Raw genomic sequence first — 17,924 nt, 5'->3', positions numbered from 1 at the left:
AGACTGAGATGATAAATAGAAAAGAATCAAATAAATAAAGTGTTGAATGTTTTACACGTTAACGAGACGTGAAGGAACGAGCTGCTGTAGAGTTCTCTGCTGAGGGACTAGATATACAGAGAAGTATTATTATACAGGTATATATATACACACATATATATACCTGTATCATTACTATATACTATATATCTATATCATTATTATACAGGTATATATATATATATATATATATACCTGTATCATTACTATATACTATATATCTATATCATTATTATATATATATATATATATATATATATATATATACCTGTATCATTACTATATACTATATATCTATATCATTATTATACAGGTATATATATATATATATATATATATATATATACCTGTATCATTACTATATACTATATATCTATATCATTATTATACAGGTATATATATATATATATATATATATATATACCTGTATCATTACTATATACTATATATCTATATCATTATTATACAGGTATATATATACACACATATATATATACCTGTATCATTACTATATACTATATATCTATATCATTATTATACAGGTATATATATACACACATATATATATACCTGTATCATTACTATATACTATATATCTATATCATTATTATACAGGTATATATATGAACGAGCTGCTGTAGAGTTCTCTGCTGAGGGACTAGATATACAGAGAAGTATTATTATACAGGTATATATATACACACATATATATACCTGTATCATTACTATATACTATATATCTATATCATTATTATATATATATATATATATATATATACCTGTATCATTACTATATACTATATATCTATATCATTATTATACAGGTATATATATACACACATATATATATACCTGTATCATTACTATATACTATATATCTATATCATTATTATACAGGTATATATATGAACGAGCTGCTGTAGAGTTCTCTGCTGAGGGACTAGATATACAGAGAAGTATTATTATACAGGTATATATATACACACATATATATACCTGTATCATTACTATATACTATATATCTATATCATTATTATACATATATATATATATATATACCTGTATCATTACTATATACTATATATCTATATCATTATTATACAGGTATATATATATATATATATACCTGTATCATTATTATATACTATATATCTATATCATTATTATACAGGTATATATATGAACGAGCTGCTGTAGAGTTCTCTGCTGAGGGACTAGATATATAGAGAAGTATTATATATATATATATATACCTGTATTATTATATATATATATATCATTATTATATATCATCTATAGATAGAGATGATATATAATAATTACATATAATAAATCATCTATATATCTGTCAGTAATAATAATTCTGGGCGTAGACGGAGAAACTAGTGACTCTAATAATAACAAAGGATCAACATCCTGTTATCAGTTAAACCTACGACTGAGTCATCCTGTCACACATGAACACATGAACACATGAACACATCAACACATGAACACATGAACACATGAACACATGAACACATGAACACATCAACACATCAACACATCAACACATCAACACATGAACACATGAACACATGAACACATGAACACATGAACACATGAACACATCAACACATCAACACATCAACACATGAACACATGAACACATGAACACATGAACACATCCACACATCCACACATCCACACATGAACACATGAACACATGAACACATCAACACATCAACACATCAACACATCAACACATCAACACATGAACACATGAACACATCAACACATCAACACATCCACACATCCACACATGAACACATGAACACATGAACACATGAACACATGAACACATCAACACATCAACACATCAACACATCAACACATCAACACATCAACACATGAACACATCAACACATCAACACATCAACACATCAACACATCAACACATCAACACATCAACACATCATGTTCATGAACATCAGACGAGGTGTTTAACTCCTAGAACCCATCACTGCATCTTCTGCACTGAACATCACACCAACTATGACCTGACCTCCACCACCTCATCCTCATCCTCTCATCCAGCTGGAGATCCAAGGTGACCTCTGGTCCAGGTCTCTCTGGTCCAAGAACCAGTCTCCACGGCGACCACTGGTCCAGGTCTCTCTGGTCCAAGAACCAGTCTCCACAGTGACCACTGGTCCAGGTCTCTGGTCCAAGAACCGGTCTCCACGGTGACCTCTGGTCCAGGTCTCTCTGGTCCAAGAACCGGTCTCCACGGCGACCACTGGTCCAGGTCTCTCTGGTCCAAGAACCAGTCTCCACAGTGACCACTGGTCCAGGTCTCTGGTCCAAGAACCGGTCTCCACGGTGACCACTGGTCCAGTTCTCTGGTCCAAGAACCAATCTCCACGGTGACCACTGGTCCAGGTCTCTCTGGTCCAAGAACCGGTCTCCACGGTGACCACTGGTCCAGGTCTCTCTGGTCCAAGAACCGGTCTCCACGGTGACCACTGGTCCAGGTCTCTCTGGTCCAAGAACCGGTCTCCACAGTGACCACTGGTCCAATTCTCTGGTCCAAGAACCAATATCCACGGTGAACACTGGTCCAGGTCTCTCTGGTCCAAGAACCGGTCTCCACAGTGACCACTGGTCCAATTCTCTGGTCCAAGAACCAATATCCACGGTGAACACTGGTCCAGGTCTCTCTGGTCCAAGAAGTAGGAATTCACTGACTGATGGAAACTTCTTCTTCTTCTTCTTCTTCATGAGCCTAATAACTTCTGGTTTCTCTTCTACTTCTCTTTCTTCATAGATTAAAGGACCAAAGATAAATGTAACTTATTTATATTTTAACTCTTATTTATTTTGTTTTTATTTGTCTTAATACCAGAAGGTACCCGGCTCTGCTTCAGGCCCAGAACAGTTTGTTTTATTCATCTTTAAATGGATTTATTAGTATTTTTCCTCTGAGCTGTGACAGTACCTCATGTTCAGGACCGACAACCTTGAGTGTGTGAATGAGTGAATGAGTGAATGAGTGAATGAGCGTCAGATGATGAGGGTCAGATTATTAAGACAGGAGCTCTGGGTTTATCTCTTACAAACATCTCCAGAGAGCTGCCCTCATGTTTCTGAGGCTGAATCTTTTCTGTCAAACAACCCTGAAGCTGAAAGTCTACCCTACAAACCACTTCCTGTCGCCTTAACTGATCTGGTTTGTTGTAAATGAGGCCAGCGTGTCGGCTGCAGGACGTCTGTCAGCTCCTCGCCGTCGTCTCTCTGACGGTTTGTTGCTGTGAAGAAGAACCACAGAGTCCCAGCGTCGCTGCGTTTGCACATGTGCAGCAGACGAGTAGTTTCTGAACAGCCGCAGCCTCGCCGTGGTTAGCAGCTCTGCTTCCTTCTATCTGACAACAGGAATACGCTGCTGTGGAGCAGAGCATGCTGGGAAACGGCGGCGGCGGCGGCGGTGGTGGTGGTGCGATACTTGCAGAGTCTGAAGAAGTATAACCTTCAGTAGACGAACGTCTTCAGTCTGACTGAGGCCTGACATGAGAGACAGAGGTCAGGGGTCAGAGGTCAATGACGTCATCAGGTTCCAGACTAACAGAGCTTTGACTCCGTGAAGAGACGACCACAGATATTTGTTCATTTTCGTTTCTGAAAATGTCTGAATGTAAAATATAAAGACACCAAGCTACACACTCACAGGTTCAGTCTTATCTGCATCACTGTCAACCTCAAACCCTGAGTCACGTTACAGCTGCTAAAGAACTGCGTTAAAATAATAATAATATTAATAATAAAACACATTACTCACGTGTTAATAAGAGGATTAAAACGATATCCTCCACAGTGAACAACAAAGCTCCATGTTATTAATCCTTCTATGGATAGAAATGACTTCTGTCTCTGTCAACATTTGTTCATATGATAATTTTGTAAATTTTTTGCTTATTTTATTTTATAATTGTCTTACACCTGTGACCGAGTCATTTCCCTGGTGGATGAATAAAGTCTAATCTACTGACAACACAACAATAAATAAATAACAGGACCTGGTTAGTCTGAGCCCACACTGAGACGCAACCTGGCTGCTAGCTAGGCTAGTTAGCATCTAGCACATGTACTTTTATATTCATTCATTCATTCATCTTCTGTAACCTCTTGTTCCTGTGAAGGGTCATGGGGGTCTGGAGTCTACCCCAGCTGTCATTGGTCTAGAGGGGGGGTCCACCCTGGACAGGTCTATCACAGGACCAACACAGAGAGACAGACAACCATTCACATGTAGTTTTATAATAATAATAATTATTATTAATATTTGTGACAGGATTGAACTTCTGTCCCACTAACTATATGACGTTAGATTGTCTATATTCAGTTTTCATTAACCAGTAAACAGCTATGATAAAGTTAGCGCTAGCTAAGGCCACATGTGGCTATCTCACTAGCTACCTTTAATTAGCTGGAGTAGTAAAACCATAGTTTAGTTTGAAAGTCTGTTATTTTAAAATAAGAAATTCTACTGAAAGAAAGTTTTATTTTGGTTTGAACATTAGGACATTTAGAAATTCTAAATAATGTTCACATGTTTGTGTTGTGAGGAGATTAAGCTTCTGCATCACCAGAAGTTATAACAGTACATTAGTATAATAAACGATATATGTATATGTGTTTATTTGTCAATGCCACGGAACAGTTAGCTTTAGCTAAGGCTAAGCAGTTAGCTTGAGTTAGCTGGAGTTAAAAACTGAAGTTTAGATGTTAGCTTTAGTTTGTAGCTGTTCTATTAAAATTAAATAAAAGTTTAAGAGTTAAATATGTGACTGAAAATTAATTTAACAAAACCACAGAGAGAGAGATCAGTTACTCTGCTGCTCTTAGCTAGGCTAGTTAGCTATTCTCTTTTCTTCCTTCATTGTGATAAGACTTGGGTGAGGCTAACTAAAACACACTAACAATTAAATCTGTTTTCTTGTTTTTAGATTTTTTTTTCTGCATAGAAATTTCAAAGGCGATGAAATATGTGGTTAAAATGTGGTTTCACTAAATCACATTGTAAAGAGGCTGAGATAACATCTGCTTCTGCTAAGTTTAGCTTTTAGCGGGTAAATGTTCTCCTGTTATCTTCATTCAAGATTTATCTACCGCTGTATTTGACAGGAATAATAACAACATGTAATTATTAACCAGGAAAGAGCAATAAAGGGTAAATTAGCTTTAGCTAAGGCTAGCTAACACCCTTCCAGCAGTTAGGTTTGGTTTATCAGTTTTGTTTTGTAGATGCTGATCTCAGATTTTTAAACAATAGTGTTGAGTATGTGAGCGGAGGGTGGAGATGAAGGTTGAACTCTCGATAGCGTCCGTGGGCGGCGGCTGTGGTTAACGTGTTTTCAGGAGAGAGGGTGGATGAAGTCATGGTGGTGAAGCTGGAGAAGCTGTTTCTCTGTGGTGCTGAAGAGAAGGAGGTGAAACTAACTACGACTATTAATGAGCTGTTCTCTAACGAACGAGTCTCTGGACTAAACTCGTCTGCTGCAGCTGATCTGGGAGGAGAAGCTCACCGCCTCCGTCAAACCACAACGTCTCAGCTTCTATCTGCTCTCAGCATCAACACCTTCAGCTGTGGTTTCAGCTTCGGTCTGAATCTGATGGACCTGTTTACTCTGAGGATCTGGATCCTACTGGCTCAACATATCCCAAACATACCCAAACATACCCTCTACATACCCTCAACATACCCCAACATACCCTCAACATATCCAAACATACCCAAACATACCCTCAACATATCCCAAACATACCCAAACATACCCTCTACATACCCTCAACATACCCCAACATACCCTCAACATATCCAAACATACCCAAACATACCCAAACATACCCTCAACATATACTTATAAATAATCATTAAATATATGTTCGGTCGGGATTATGATCTTTGTTTGTCAGGAAAATATTTCTGAAGCTGGTTTCTATCATGTAATGAATGTGAGTGGATGTAATTATGTGGTCCCGGGCCCTCAGGAAGCCTGTAAGGCCCTCAGAAGGCCCTCAGGAGGCCTGTGAGGCCCTCAGGAGGCCCTCAGGAGGCCGAAGGGGCCTTGGCTGTTTTCCCTACCTGCCTCTGGTACCTGTGCTCATGCTGTTTTTGCTACGAGTCTATTTATGTCATTACACCTCCACCCATACATGAAACCACAGGGTGAAATCTCACTGAGCTCCTTTTGAGCGAAGCCACACCAAACTGAAGGAGCGTTTGAAGCCGAGCCTCCATCAGCCACATGAAGGCCTCCTCCGTAGTGCCGCCGAGCCAAGCGCTGCTTCCTGCCGCTCAGCTGAGTCTGACAGCAGCCTCCGGCTCAGCGCCGTCTTCTGTAGAAGGTGTTGCACGCCGTGCAAACGGAGGTTACACTTGTTCAGAGATGACTCGTCACCACATCCTCTTCCTCCACTCACAGCTCGTCTTCATCTCTTCAAAACAACACAAATACAGCTCCAGGCTCCACACCTCAGACCAGGGACCAGCACAGACCAGGGACCAGCAGAGACCTGAAACCGGCACAGACCAGAGACCAGTAGAGACCAGGGACCAGCAGAGACCAGGGATCAGCACAGTCCAGAGACCAGCAGAGGCCTAAGACCAGCACAGACCAGGGACCAGCACAGACCAGAGACCAGCATAGACCAGGGACCAGCAGAGACCTGAAACCCGCACAGACCAGAGACCAGTAGAGACCAGGGACCAGCAGAGACCAGGGATCAGCACAGTCCAGAGACCAGCAGAGGCCTAAGACCAGCACAGACCAGAGACCAGCATAGACCAGGGACCAGCAGAGACCTGAAACCCGCACAGACCAGTGACCAGTAGAGACCAGGGACCAGCAGAGACCAGAGATCAGCACAGACCAGAGACAAGCAGAAGCCTAAGACCAGCACAGACCAGAGACCAGCACAGACCAGGGACCAGCACAGACCTTAGACCAGCACAGACCTGAGACCAGAGACCAGCAGAGACCAGAGACCAGCACAGACCAGGGACCAGCAGAGACCAGGGACCAGCAGATACCTCAGATCAGCAGAGACCAGCACAGATCAAAGACCAGCACAGACCTGAGGCCAGCACAGACCAAGGACCAGCACAGACCTGAGACTAGAAACCAGCAGAGACCAGGGACCAGCAGGGACCAGAAACCAGCACAGACCTGAGACTAGAAACCAGCAGAGACCAGGGACCAGCAGGGACCAGAAACCAGCACAGACCAAGAACCAGCACAGACCAGGGACCAGCACAGGCCAGCAGGTCTCAGCACAGACCAAGGACCAGCACAGACCAGAGACCAGCACAGACCAAGGACCAGCACAGACCTGAGACCAGAGACCAGCACAGACCAAGGACCAGCAGAGACCAGAGACCAGAGACCACCTGAGACCAGAGACCAGCACAGACCAAGGACCAGCAGAGACCAGAGACCAGAGACCAGCAGAGACCTGAGACCAGTAGAGACCAGGGACCAGCACAGACCAGGGATCAGCACAGACCAGGGACCAGCACAGGCCAGCAGGTCTCAGCACAGACCTGAGACCAGAGACCAGCAGAAACCAGAGACCAGCACAGACCATGGACCAGCACAGACCTGAGACCAGCACAGACCTGAGACCAGAGACCAGTAGAGACCAGAGACCAGCACAGACCAAGGATCAGCACAGACCAAGGACCAGCAGAGACCAGAGACCAGCACAGACCTGAGACCAGCACAGACCTGAGACCAGCACAGACCTGAGGCCAGAGACCAGCAGAGACCAAGGACCAGCAGAGACCAGAGACCAGCACGGACCTGAGGCCAGAGAGCAGCAGAGACCAGAGACCAGCAGAGACCAGAGACCAGATGCAGGTGTGCATGTTTCAGTTCAGCAGGTTTATGTGAAACAAACCAGGATCCAGTGGAGACGGACTCTACAACCATTAAAGTATAAAGTAGTAACGGACACTGAGGTTCTCCAGGATCTAAACTCAGTCTAGAGACTAGTTCTTTCAAACTTTGCTTAAATGGACCATGCCGAGCGTTTGTCTCCCCCTGCAGGCAGACAGGGTAACTACACAAGTGCTAATACATGCTAACGCTAGCTCTGCTGTCTCCTGTCAGACTTGGTTTAGGTGTGTCTCTGTCTCAGGCTCTGAATGAACCAGGACACGTTTATAAACCAGATCAGAGGTTCAGAGCTGAATCATGACCTTCATTTAGTTTGGTTTCTGCAGAACTGCTGAAACAACCAACACAGAATCTGAAGGATTCTTTCTATTATTTTATATTTGATGAAAGTGACCTTCAGAGCAGATGTTAACAGACCGAAGCCACCTGAGCCACAGGTAAACCACCGACACACCAGCTGCTGCAACCGACGAGTCGTGGGAATCTCTTCAGCTCCAGGTTCACATCAGTCAGACGCTCGTCTGTCTCCAGGTGTCGTTTCTTTATTCATCTGAACTCGACTCACTGTTAAAAACATTTGATCCGATTCTAAGAAATAAACATAAACTGGGTTTTGTTTCATGTTGATGAATGAATGAATCATGTCTTCATAACCGGAGCATCTTTATTCTTTCTCTTTGTCTCTTGTTGTTTTTTAATAATCTTTATGGAGAACGTTGACAGAGACACAAACCTTCTCATGTTCCCAGAGGACGAACCCTGCAGCGCCACCATCAGACCAACTGGCTGACCAGCTAATGCTAGCATATTAGCTCATGTTAGCATGTAGCTGTTAGCATCTCTGTGTAAAAATGAAAGTATTTTCTCTTGTTTTTGTTTTCAAACTTGTTTTACTGTGAAATTAGCGTTTGCTTGTTAAAAACATGATGAAGACGTTGATGAAGAACTGGTTCATGTTCACAGAGAGAAACAGCGTTTGAATCCGTGTTGTTAGCGTGACGTCACGGCCTCGTCACAGGATGGCACACGTGTTCAGACCACGGTCTGATTACTGATTACAAATCAATCAAGAAAAAAAAAGACAGAAAGAAAAAAAAATCATCATGATTAGAAACGAGATCAGGGTCAAGGTCAGATCCAAACTTCCTCTCTAATCATCACCTGCCGTTAATTAAAACTCCTCCTTTAGTTCGTTACTTCATGTTCCTGATGATAAAACCAGATTTACAGATTCTTCCTGTTAACTGTTACAGATGCTAAATGTTAGCTGGCTAATGTTAGCTTAGCATAGCTCACTGGAATAGCTAAAGAGAGAAATCTGATCTGACACATGACGGGATAAAAATGACTAAAACGTTTTACAGAACAGCTGATCAGTCCACTGGTGGACAGGAAGACGCTAAATATTCACTCATCTGTAAATCCAGTTTTTATCGTTGGTTCTAGTTGAACTTTCTTCATCCTTCATCGCATCTCTCTGCTCCTTCTGACCTACTCTCTACGTTAAACACAATTCTGGGACAACACAAGGACTCAGTGCACTGGACAGGTGTTGGACAGATGTCAGCCAGGTGTAGGACAGATGAAGGACAGTGATCAGACAGACATGGAGGCAGAAAGACACGACTACTAAGAAGTGAGAGCAGTCTGGAGACGTCCACCGGAGCAGACGTCAGACTCTGGCGAGGAAGTCGAGGCCCAGGGAGGCGGGGATGTGCAGCATCTCCAGGCTGAGAGCAGACGGAGTGTAGGGGAAGAGGACGGGGAAGGTGTGTTTGGTGTCCACCAGCAGCTGAAGAGAGTCGTTTCTGTCCTGGAGACAGTTCTGAAACACAGGAAGTTGACAGGAAGTTGACAAGAAGTTGATCTCAGTCGTCCCTGTTAGGGACAGGGGTTTTAAACCTGGCGTCGTCTCACCTGAATGTTTCTGATGAAGGACACGGTGACTCTCTCCTCAAACTCGTTGAGCGGCGTGTACAGGTTCAGGATCTTCACAATCTGCAGCAGAAACGGATCAAAAGATCAACGCCACACCACAACAGAGTTACTGATCGATCGTGGTTATTATTGTTGACGAGCCGGTCGGACCTGCTGCGTGCTCAGAGCGGTGCACAGAGAGCAGATGGCCTCGGCGTCCTGGGACGTCTTCTTCTTGACCTGCAGCAGCTGAGCGGCCTGAATGATGGGCTCCAGAGTGGCTGCAGCTTTACTCTGGTACAGGTTATTCCCCCGGAGCCACTCCTCCATCTGACTGGTGTTGTACCTGCACAGTTCAGAGAAGATGAAGTCCACCTGTCTCTGACACTTTCAGGGTCTGTCCTCTATTTGTCTTTGAACTGATTCATTATTTGACAAATCAACGACTCAGTGGATCAGACTGATGGATGAGATAAAAGCTGGAGCTGGAGCGACCAGGCTCCCTGCACTGAACCATCAACAAACAGGAACAACGAACAGCAAACAGGAAGTGGACTCTGCCGGTGGTTACCTGAGCTGCATGCCGGTGCTCCAGGAGCAGACGTCTTTGCGCAGCAGCAGGTTGTTGAGAGTGTTGGCGTTGATGCAGTGGAAGAGCTGCCGGACCACCTGGCCTATGATCTCAGGGTCCAGTCCATGGTCCCGCATGATGCTGTGGAACTGGCTCAGCTGCCGGATCAGCGCCTGCAGGGTGTAGGTGTTGGGGCCGCCGCTGTCCATGTCCATGCTGGACGAGCGGTTCCTGTAGCCCATCGGCTTCACGCCCGCCAGGCTGGGGATGCTCTCACTCTCCAACATGGCCGACACTGAAGAGAGGCAGAAAAGAGACAGAGCTAATGTCTGCTCTATGAGCCACTCATAGGAGGAGGACGAGGAGGAGGAGGAGGGGGAGGAGGAGGAGGAAGAAGAGGAGGAGGAGACTGTCCCGACGCAAAGAGAAAAGTCTGGATGTGATAAAGACTGAAGAGACTAAAGACCTGTGAAAACCAACAATGTGAATGTGTTGGTCAAACGGATGGACTGACGTCACTGCTAAGCTAAGCTAAGCTAAGCTAAGCTAAGCTAAGCTAACGGGACTCCTCCAACATTAACACTGGAACAAATTGAACCTCCCGTCAGATTTGGTCTCAGCCTGGATCTGCACTGAACTCACCGATCATGGGCTGGATGATGCCCTCTGCCACTCGGATGAGCTGCTGGTAGATCTGGATGGAGAGGTCACTCAGAACCTGGCGGTACTCGGCCAGGTCGAAGTTCTTCAAGCAGTGCTCGTTCTGTTTGGCCGTGTTCTGGGTCATGAAGGCCTGAGGGAGGAACCGAACAGAACCGTGAGCTGGAGGCAAAGCTCAGACAGGAAGTGAGGAGGCGTCGGCGCAGAACTCACCTCGTCACCACTGTACTGCTTCAGGCAGTGCAGCAGGCGGCTGGTGTTGGCCAACCAGAAGGACGTCATCTCAAAGTCGTCGCTGTTCTTCTACAGATCAGAGACGACAAGTTAGGACAGCAGAACATACGTGTCGTCAAAGAGGAGGCGTGTGCATGACACCCACCTTCAGCACCTTCTTGATGGCGTTGATGGAGGTCGTGAGCAGAGACTCCACCTTCTGGTCATCGTTGATGTAGTCGGCGTGGCGGATGCACATGAAGAGGATGTAGGCGGGAAGACAGGGGACGGTAGCCGACACGGTGCTCGGCTGGACGTCTGGAAACACAAAGACAAACGATGGACCAGGAACCAAACAGGATCAGATCCATCGTCAGTGTTTAGTTTATTTCTTTGTGATGTTAATGTTCAGCAGAATGAAGACCTGATGAACTGATGAACTGATGCCTTCAGGACAAACTCAGGGTTCAGTGAACCCACAACCAGACTGAATGGTCATCCATTCATTCATCCATTCATTCATCCATTCATTTATCGTATCGTTCATTCATTCGTTCACTCATCTAGTCATAGACTCATTCATTCATTGACTGATGTGATGGATGAAGGTCTGACCGGTGATCAGGGTCTTCACCAGCAGGGCCTCGTCCTCCTTGCTGTACTCCAGCATCCCCTCAAAGTCCTTCTCCTTCCTCTGGACCGTCACCTGGCGGCTCAGCTCTGGTTTGGACCGGCTGGTCAGAGCCGCCGCCTGATTGGCTGAAAGAGAAGATGAACCGTCAGTGACCCGGAGCAGAGTCCTGATGTGAGGGGCGGGTCCACGGCATTACCTTCCAGCTCCTGGACCTTCTTCATGTAGATCCTCAGCTGCTTCTTCAGCTTCCTCTCATTCTTCTCCAGCTTCTCCACCAGCTCCTTGAGGTCCTGCAAACAGGAAGACACGGATATGGACCACTAGGCGGATCGGACCCGGAGTCGGAGTCGGAGCCGGAGCCGGAACAGCAGGGACAAAATATGTCCTTTAAATGTGTTCTCACCAGGTTGTCGTTGGTGAGTCGGGTGATCTCCTGCTGGACGCTGAACTCCACCTGGGCCTCCGGAGACAGGGACATGGTGTAGTTGAGGATCTCCTGCTTCTTCTCCAGGTCGACTTTCAGCAGCTCGATCTGAGTGTGAAGAGCCTCCAGCTCGTCTCTGTGCTGCCGGGACTGAGTCTGCAGCTGAGCCTCCAGCAGCCTGAGGAGGAGGAGGAGGAGGAGGAGGAGGAGGAGGAGGAGAAGGAGGAGGAGAGCAAGATGGCGTTACTAGAGATAACTTCCTCTGACAGAGCGGCGATGAGCAGCAGCAGCTCTCAGGTTAGTTGAGACCAACACCTGATCTGATCTGGTCCTGATCTGATCTGAGAACACTCACTGACTGAGTTTACATGGTCTTTAGTATCCCGGTTTTGATCGGGTTTTTGAAGTATCCCGTTTTTGTGTTTGTGCATGTAAACACCATATCCCGAATTCAGAAACCAGGTTATGCCCATTTCCCGGTTTCAAGAAACCCGGTTTTGCCACCTGGAGTACTCCGATAGAAGCCGGGATACTGGAGCATGTATACACCTTATCCCGGTCTCTGACGGCTGCCCACTGTCTGCGCAGGCGCGAGTGACGCCAGTGACGCACCAGATATACAATCAACATGGTGGCAACGAGAACTTCTCACTTTTGGAGCGACGAAGAGACTGAATTTTACCTTAAAATAATGAAAGAACTAAACATAACGACGTGTTTAGATGCAGAAAACACCGAAATGCCGACATACTCAAGTCTGTTGCGGAAAAGCTACGTGACGCTGGTTTTCCACCTCGCTCTGTTGAACAAGTTAGGTCGCGTTGGAAAACATTGAAGAAGCACTACTACTTAGCTAAATGTCAGAACCAGAAAAGTGGCTCTGATCCAGCAACCTTCAAATTTTATTTAGTAATGCTGAGCCCGCTAGAAGCCACAGAGGTCTCTTTTTTATTTTATTTCTATTTTATATCACAATTCCCGCGCAATCTGTTGTGAACAAAAGACGTAACACACGCGTGCGCAGATAGGATGCAGTGATCAGAAAACGGGTTTCTGGTATTTATCATGTATACAGGGATATGAATAACCGGGTTTCTCTGTTCCATGTAAACACCATATCTCGGATAAGCCTCAAAACCAGGATACTAAAGACCATGTAAACTCAGTCTATGAGAACAGTCCACACTGCAGCTACTGTTCTCCACACATCAAACCAACATCAGGACTTCAAGCTAAGACCATCACAGACTAGAGGAGAACAGGAAGTGGAAGAAGAAAGACCTGGCCACTTGTTTGAGGCCCTGGTAAGCCAAGGCCAGCTCTCCATCTTCATTTAGATAACACCAGTTCTGACGGTTACTGACGTCCAGCAAGCAGAGGAGAGAAGAAGAAGAAGAACATGAGGAACATGAGGTGCGGTGCAGTCTTGTCTTGTCTTGTCTTGTCTTGTCTTGTCTTGTCTTGTCTTGTCTTGTCTTGTCTTGTCTTATCTGATCTGATCTGATCTTGTCTGGTCTGGTGTGGTCTGGTGCGGTCTGGTCTGGTCTGGTGCGGTCTGGTGCGGTCTTGTCTTGTCTGGTCTGGTCTGGTCTGGTCTGGTCTGGTGCGGTCTTGTCTTGTCTGGTCTGGTCTGGTCTGGTGCGGTCTTGCCTTGTCTGGTCTGGTCTGGTCTGGTGCGGTCTTGTCTTGTCTTATCTTGTCTGGTCTGGTCTGGTCTGGTCTTGTCTGGTCTGGTCTGATCTTGTCTGGTCTGGTCTGGTCTGATCTAGTCTGGTCTGGTGCGGTCTTGTCTTGTCTGGTCTGGTCTTGTCTGGTGCGGTCTTGTCTTGTCTTGTCTGGTCTGGTCTGGTCTGGTCTGATCTTGTCTTGTCTGGTGCGGCCTTGTCTTGTCTGATCTTGTCTGGTCTTGTCTTGTCTGGTGCGGTCTTGTCTTGTCTTGTCTTGTCTTGTCTTGTCTGGTCTGGTCTTGTCTTGTCTTGTCTTGTCTGGTGCGGTCTTGTCTTGTCTGGTCTGGTCTTGTCTGGTGCGGTCTTGTCTTGTCTTGTCTTGTCTTGTCTGGTGCGGTCTTGTCTTGTCTGGTCTGGTCTGAATGATCACGTTGCTCATTTAAAGAGTCTAATCAGAGCTGAACCACCATCTCAGAAGCAGAAACAGGAAGTAGGCTGATTAAAGTCTGACCCCTGATCTCAGGTTGAGGTTCTACCAAATTCAAACCCAACAACCGATTTAACAAAGTCTCGTTCAGTCGAGTCATGACGGGAATAGAAAGGTGAAGGGAGGACTCACTGTTTGGACTCGGACAGGCCGGCGTCGTCTTTGTCCAGCGTCTCTTTGCTGTTGTTCAGGTCTTTGGCGGTTTCCTGCTCCGACACAGAAACAGCATGAATGATTCTGATTGGACCTTGGACTCCATCGAGCTCTCTGATTGGTCTGACTTCACACAGCAGCTCAGTGTTCATTCGTTAACGAAGACAATGACGTAAAAATATTCATCTCCAACCAGTTATTCTGACGCTGACGAGCTGAAACTAAAATCTGATGATAAAAACACGAGGAAATGTTAACGAGACGAAACTAGAATGTGATCAGACGTTATCTGAAAGTTGGACCCTGTCCTGTGATTGGACCTCAGTTAGCGTTAGCCACCAAAGCTAGCTAGCTGCTACTAGCCCTGTGTCTACAGATGAGGAGGAAGGAGCATCACCAGCCTCCATCACAGTCACTAAGATAACGTTATTGACCTCTGACCTTTGACTGACACACATTTAAACAGTATGAAAGATAAAAATCACTAATAAACATTTTAGTCTGAAGACTAAATCAAAGATGGCCGCCAACATTAACACTGCAGCAGGGTTAGGGTCTCTAGCCTCACAGACCTTTAAAGCTCGTTAATAAACCTAAAGAAGCTGATGGCAGCGTTGTGTAGTTTCCTGGTCGTTAACCAATCACTGACTCTGATCGTCTCATTAATATTCATGAGCTCAGTGTTCTGGCTCTAACTCACCACGTTCTTCTCCTGCTGCTGGACGGCGCTCACTATCTGAGTCCTCAGGATAAGCACCTCCTCCTTGCGGGCGTCCAGCTCCTCATTGGCTGATTTCAGCTGACTCAGCAGCAGGTTGTAGCTGTCCTGCAGCTCATTGGACGAGCTGTCCTGTGAAGCTCGCTCTGCGATGGCCTTCCTCAGCTCGTTCAGGTCGTTCTTCAGCTTCTTGTTCTCAGACTCCAGCTCCTGTCTCTGCAGAGACACAGACGGTCCAAAGGGTTAACATGTCCTCTAATGTCCTCACACATGTCTGTCATCTCCACCGTCTCAGGACATCCCAACACAAACACAATCAATGTGATTATAGCACAGAGACTGTAACCATGGTGACGGTAAAGACATGGTGTCTCTGACTCCTCCTTCCTGACAACCTGAGCTCTGATTGGTCAGTTAGTTTAAGGTTGTCTTTGGTCAAAGCGACTGAATCAGTTCATGTCTTTAAACACGTCCTTCAAGCGTGTTCTATAAAACGTGTCCTTTAAATGTGTCCTTGTCCTTTTAACACGTTCTTTAAACACGTTCTTTCCGTGGTGATGTTCTTACCTTCAGGTTGTTGTAGGCCAGATCTGCCGTCTCCTGCTCAGAGGTGGGACTCTTGGCCTCGGAGCCCTAGAAGAAGGAAACGTGTGATTAACGCTGTAAAGAACCGGATCAGAACACAGACGGGTTCTACTGTTCTGATTATTAGCGTCACCTTGCGCTTGGCGAGCTCCTCCATCTTGTCCACGTTGCTCTGCAGCCTCTTCCTCTCCTGCTCCAGCTCTCGGACTCTCTTCTGCAGCTTCATGAACAGACTGATGTCCATGGCGGCCTTCTCCACACCCATCTCCTGCAGGACCACAACCATCAGAACCATCATAACCACGTTACCATGATGACTCCCGCCTCCACCAGGACTAAAGAGTGAATGAAGAAGAGACCAACTGACCTCCACCTGCTGGATGGAGTCCTCCGTGTCTCCCACCTCTGAGGTGGAGATGGACGGGTAGTTGGAGTCCGACTCCAGGCTGCTCTGATTGGACGGGTTCCTCCTGTGGCCGGGGTGGAACTAGAGGACGATGGGAGGAAGAGAGTCACTTGACCTGAACTAAACTCAACGGGACGTTAGGTCCAGGTGGAACCAAGCTGTCCACTCTTTACCTGGACCTGACGGATGGACCGACTTCACCGGGTCCAGTTTGATTTGAGAAAACGTGAAACACTGAATCTAACGTCTGATTATCAGACCAGACTAAAGCCAGACATGGTCCGGTTCTAACCAAACAGGACTCCATTGACCCTGAAAGGTCAGAGGTCAGAGGTCAGTCACCTTGTTCAGAGACATGTCCTCCTTCAGGTTGTCGTATCTCTGCTCTAGTCTGGAGAACTCCTTCAGGAGGTTCTGGTAGCGTTCCCTCTCCTCATCCAGCTCCGACTGCAGAGACACACTGCTCACCTCCTCTGATACACACAACACAATACACACAACACACACAACATGATGTCAATGATGAGACCAGCAGCAGAGACACAGTGTTCTGGTCTTAATCAGCTGAGTTCTATGTTCTCACCCTCAGAGTTCTTGATGTTCTGCAGGATCTTCTGGTTCAGTTCCTCCTTCTCAGTCTTCAGCAAAGAGTTTTCTGTCTCCAGCTCCTGAAGCCTCTGAAGGAACAGAACAAACATCTTGTCAACAGGAGAAGACTCTTCATGGAGAGACGTCTACAGAGATGCTTAATATATTAAACAGAAAATGAACCAATATTACATATCAGTTCCTCCTTGTGTCCAGTATCTGCTGTGACCTCCTTGTAACTAAATGTTTCTGGTAACTGCTGATCAGTGGTCTACAGCAGCTTGGAGGAATTTTAGCCCATTCCTCAGAACAGAACCACTTCAGTTCTGAGATGTTGGTGGGTTTCCTCACATCAACTGCTTGCTTCAGGTCCTTCCACAACATTTCTATTGGATTAAGGTCAGGACTTTGACTTGGCCGTTTCTTAACATTCAGACAGCTGTCCTGACATTTTCTTCAACATTAACATTAGCCAATGAGAGAGAGGCCTTTAGCTGCTTAGAAGTTCCCCTGGGTTCCTTTGGGACCTCTCAGACTATTATGGAGTGATCTTTGTTGGTGGACCACTCCTGTGGAGGGGAACAGTCGTCTTCAATCTGTCTGACTGTGGATTATTTGTGGGTTCCAAACTCTTTAGAGATGGTTCTGGAACCTTTTCCAGCCTGATGAGCAACAACAACTCTTCCTCTGAGCTCCTCAGAAAGCTCCTTTGTCCACAAACATGTGTTGTGAAGATCAGACTGAGACAAATCCCTGATTTATTGAAACTAAACCAGGAACTGAACCACACCTGAGTCTCATTACATTGATGGAAACACTTCTGAACACATGGACTCTGATTGGATCCTAGAGGAGCTCCTCTCTGATATGTAATATTGGCTCATTCTCGTCTGATATATTGGTTGGGGTCTTTGTTATTTTTATGAAG

The 17,924-nt window shown here is 45.7% G+C and overlaps 1 protein-coding gene across 2 annotated transcripts in view; it reads right to left on the bottom strand.

Annotated features, from left to right (window-relative positions):
- Positions 1 to 8,697: 8,697 nt before the first annotated feature.
- myo5b (myosin VB) overlaps positions 8,698 to 17,924 on the bottom strand; it is a 30,170-nt gene continuing 20,943 nt past the window's right edge. For both annotated transcript variants that reach the window (XM_084572791.1, XM_084572792.1), the window contains exons 23-39: positions 16,992 to 17,085; positions 16,751 to 16,881; positions 16,370 to 16,489; positions 16,136 to 16,270; positions 15,985 to 16,050; positions 15,400 to 15,633; positions 14,679 to 14,752; positions 12,372 to 12,570; positions 12,165 to 12,258; positions 11,950 to 12,093; positions 11,501 to 11,652; positions 11,335 to 11,424; positions 11,104 to 11,254; positions 10,462 to 10,756; positions 10,062 to 10,236; positions 9,891 to 9,971; positions 8,698 to 9,798 (exon numbers count right to left, since the gene is read on the bottom strand). In XM_084572791.1, coding sequence (XP_084428917.1) covers positions 9,646 to 9,798; positions 9,891 to 9,971; positions 10,062 to 10,236; positions 10,462 to 10,756; positions 11,104 to 11,254; positions 11,335 to 11,424; positions 11,501 to 11,652; positions 11,950 to 12,093; positions 12,165 to 12,258; positions 12,372 to 12,570; positions 14,679 to 14,752; positions 15,400 to 15,633; positions 15,985 to 16,050; positions 16,136 to 16,270; positions 16,370 to 16,489; positions 16,751 to 16,881; positions 16,992 to 17,085 — 2,388 coding nt within the window. In that variant the 3' untranslated portion in view covers positions 8,698 to 9,645. The remainder of the gene's footprint in view (positions 9,799 to 9,890; positions 9,972 to 10,061; positions 10,237 to 10,461; positions 10,757 to 11,103; positions 11,255 to 11,334; positions 11,425 to 11,500; positions 11,653 to 11,949; positions 12,094 to 12,164; positions 12,259 to 12,371; positions 12,571 to 14,678; positions 14,753 to 15,399; positions 15,634 to 15,984; positions 16,051 to 16,135; positions 16,271 to 16,369; positions 16,490 to 16,750; positions 16,882 to 16,991; positions 17,086 to 17,924) is intronic.

This window comes from Chelon labrosus (assembly GCF_963514085.1).
Source record: "Chelon labrosus genome assembly, chromosome: 22".
Lineage (NCBI taxonomy): Eukaryota > Metazoa > Chordata > Actinopteri > Mugiliformes > Mugilidae > Chelon > Chelon labrosus.
Note: the sequence above shows the minus strand (reverse complement) of the source record. Positions and strands in the feature narration are given on the sequence as shown.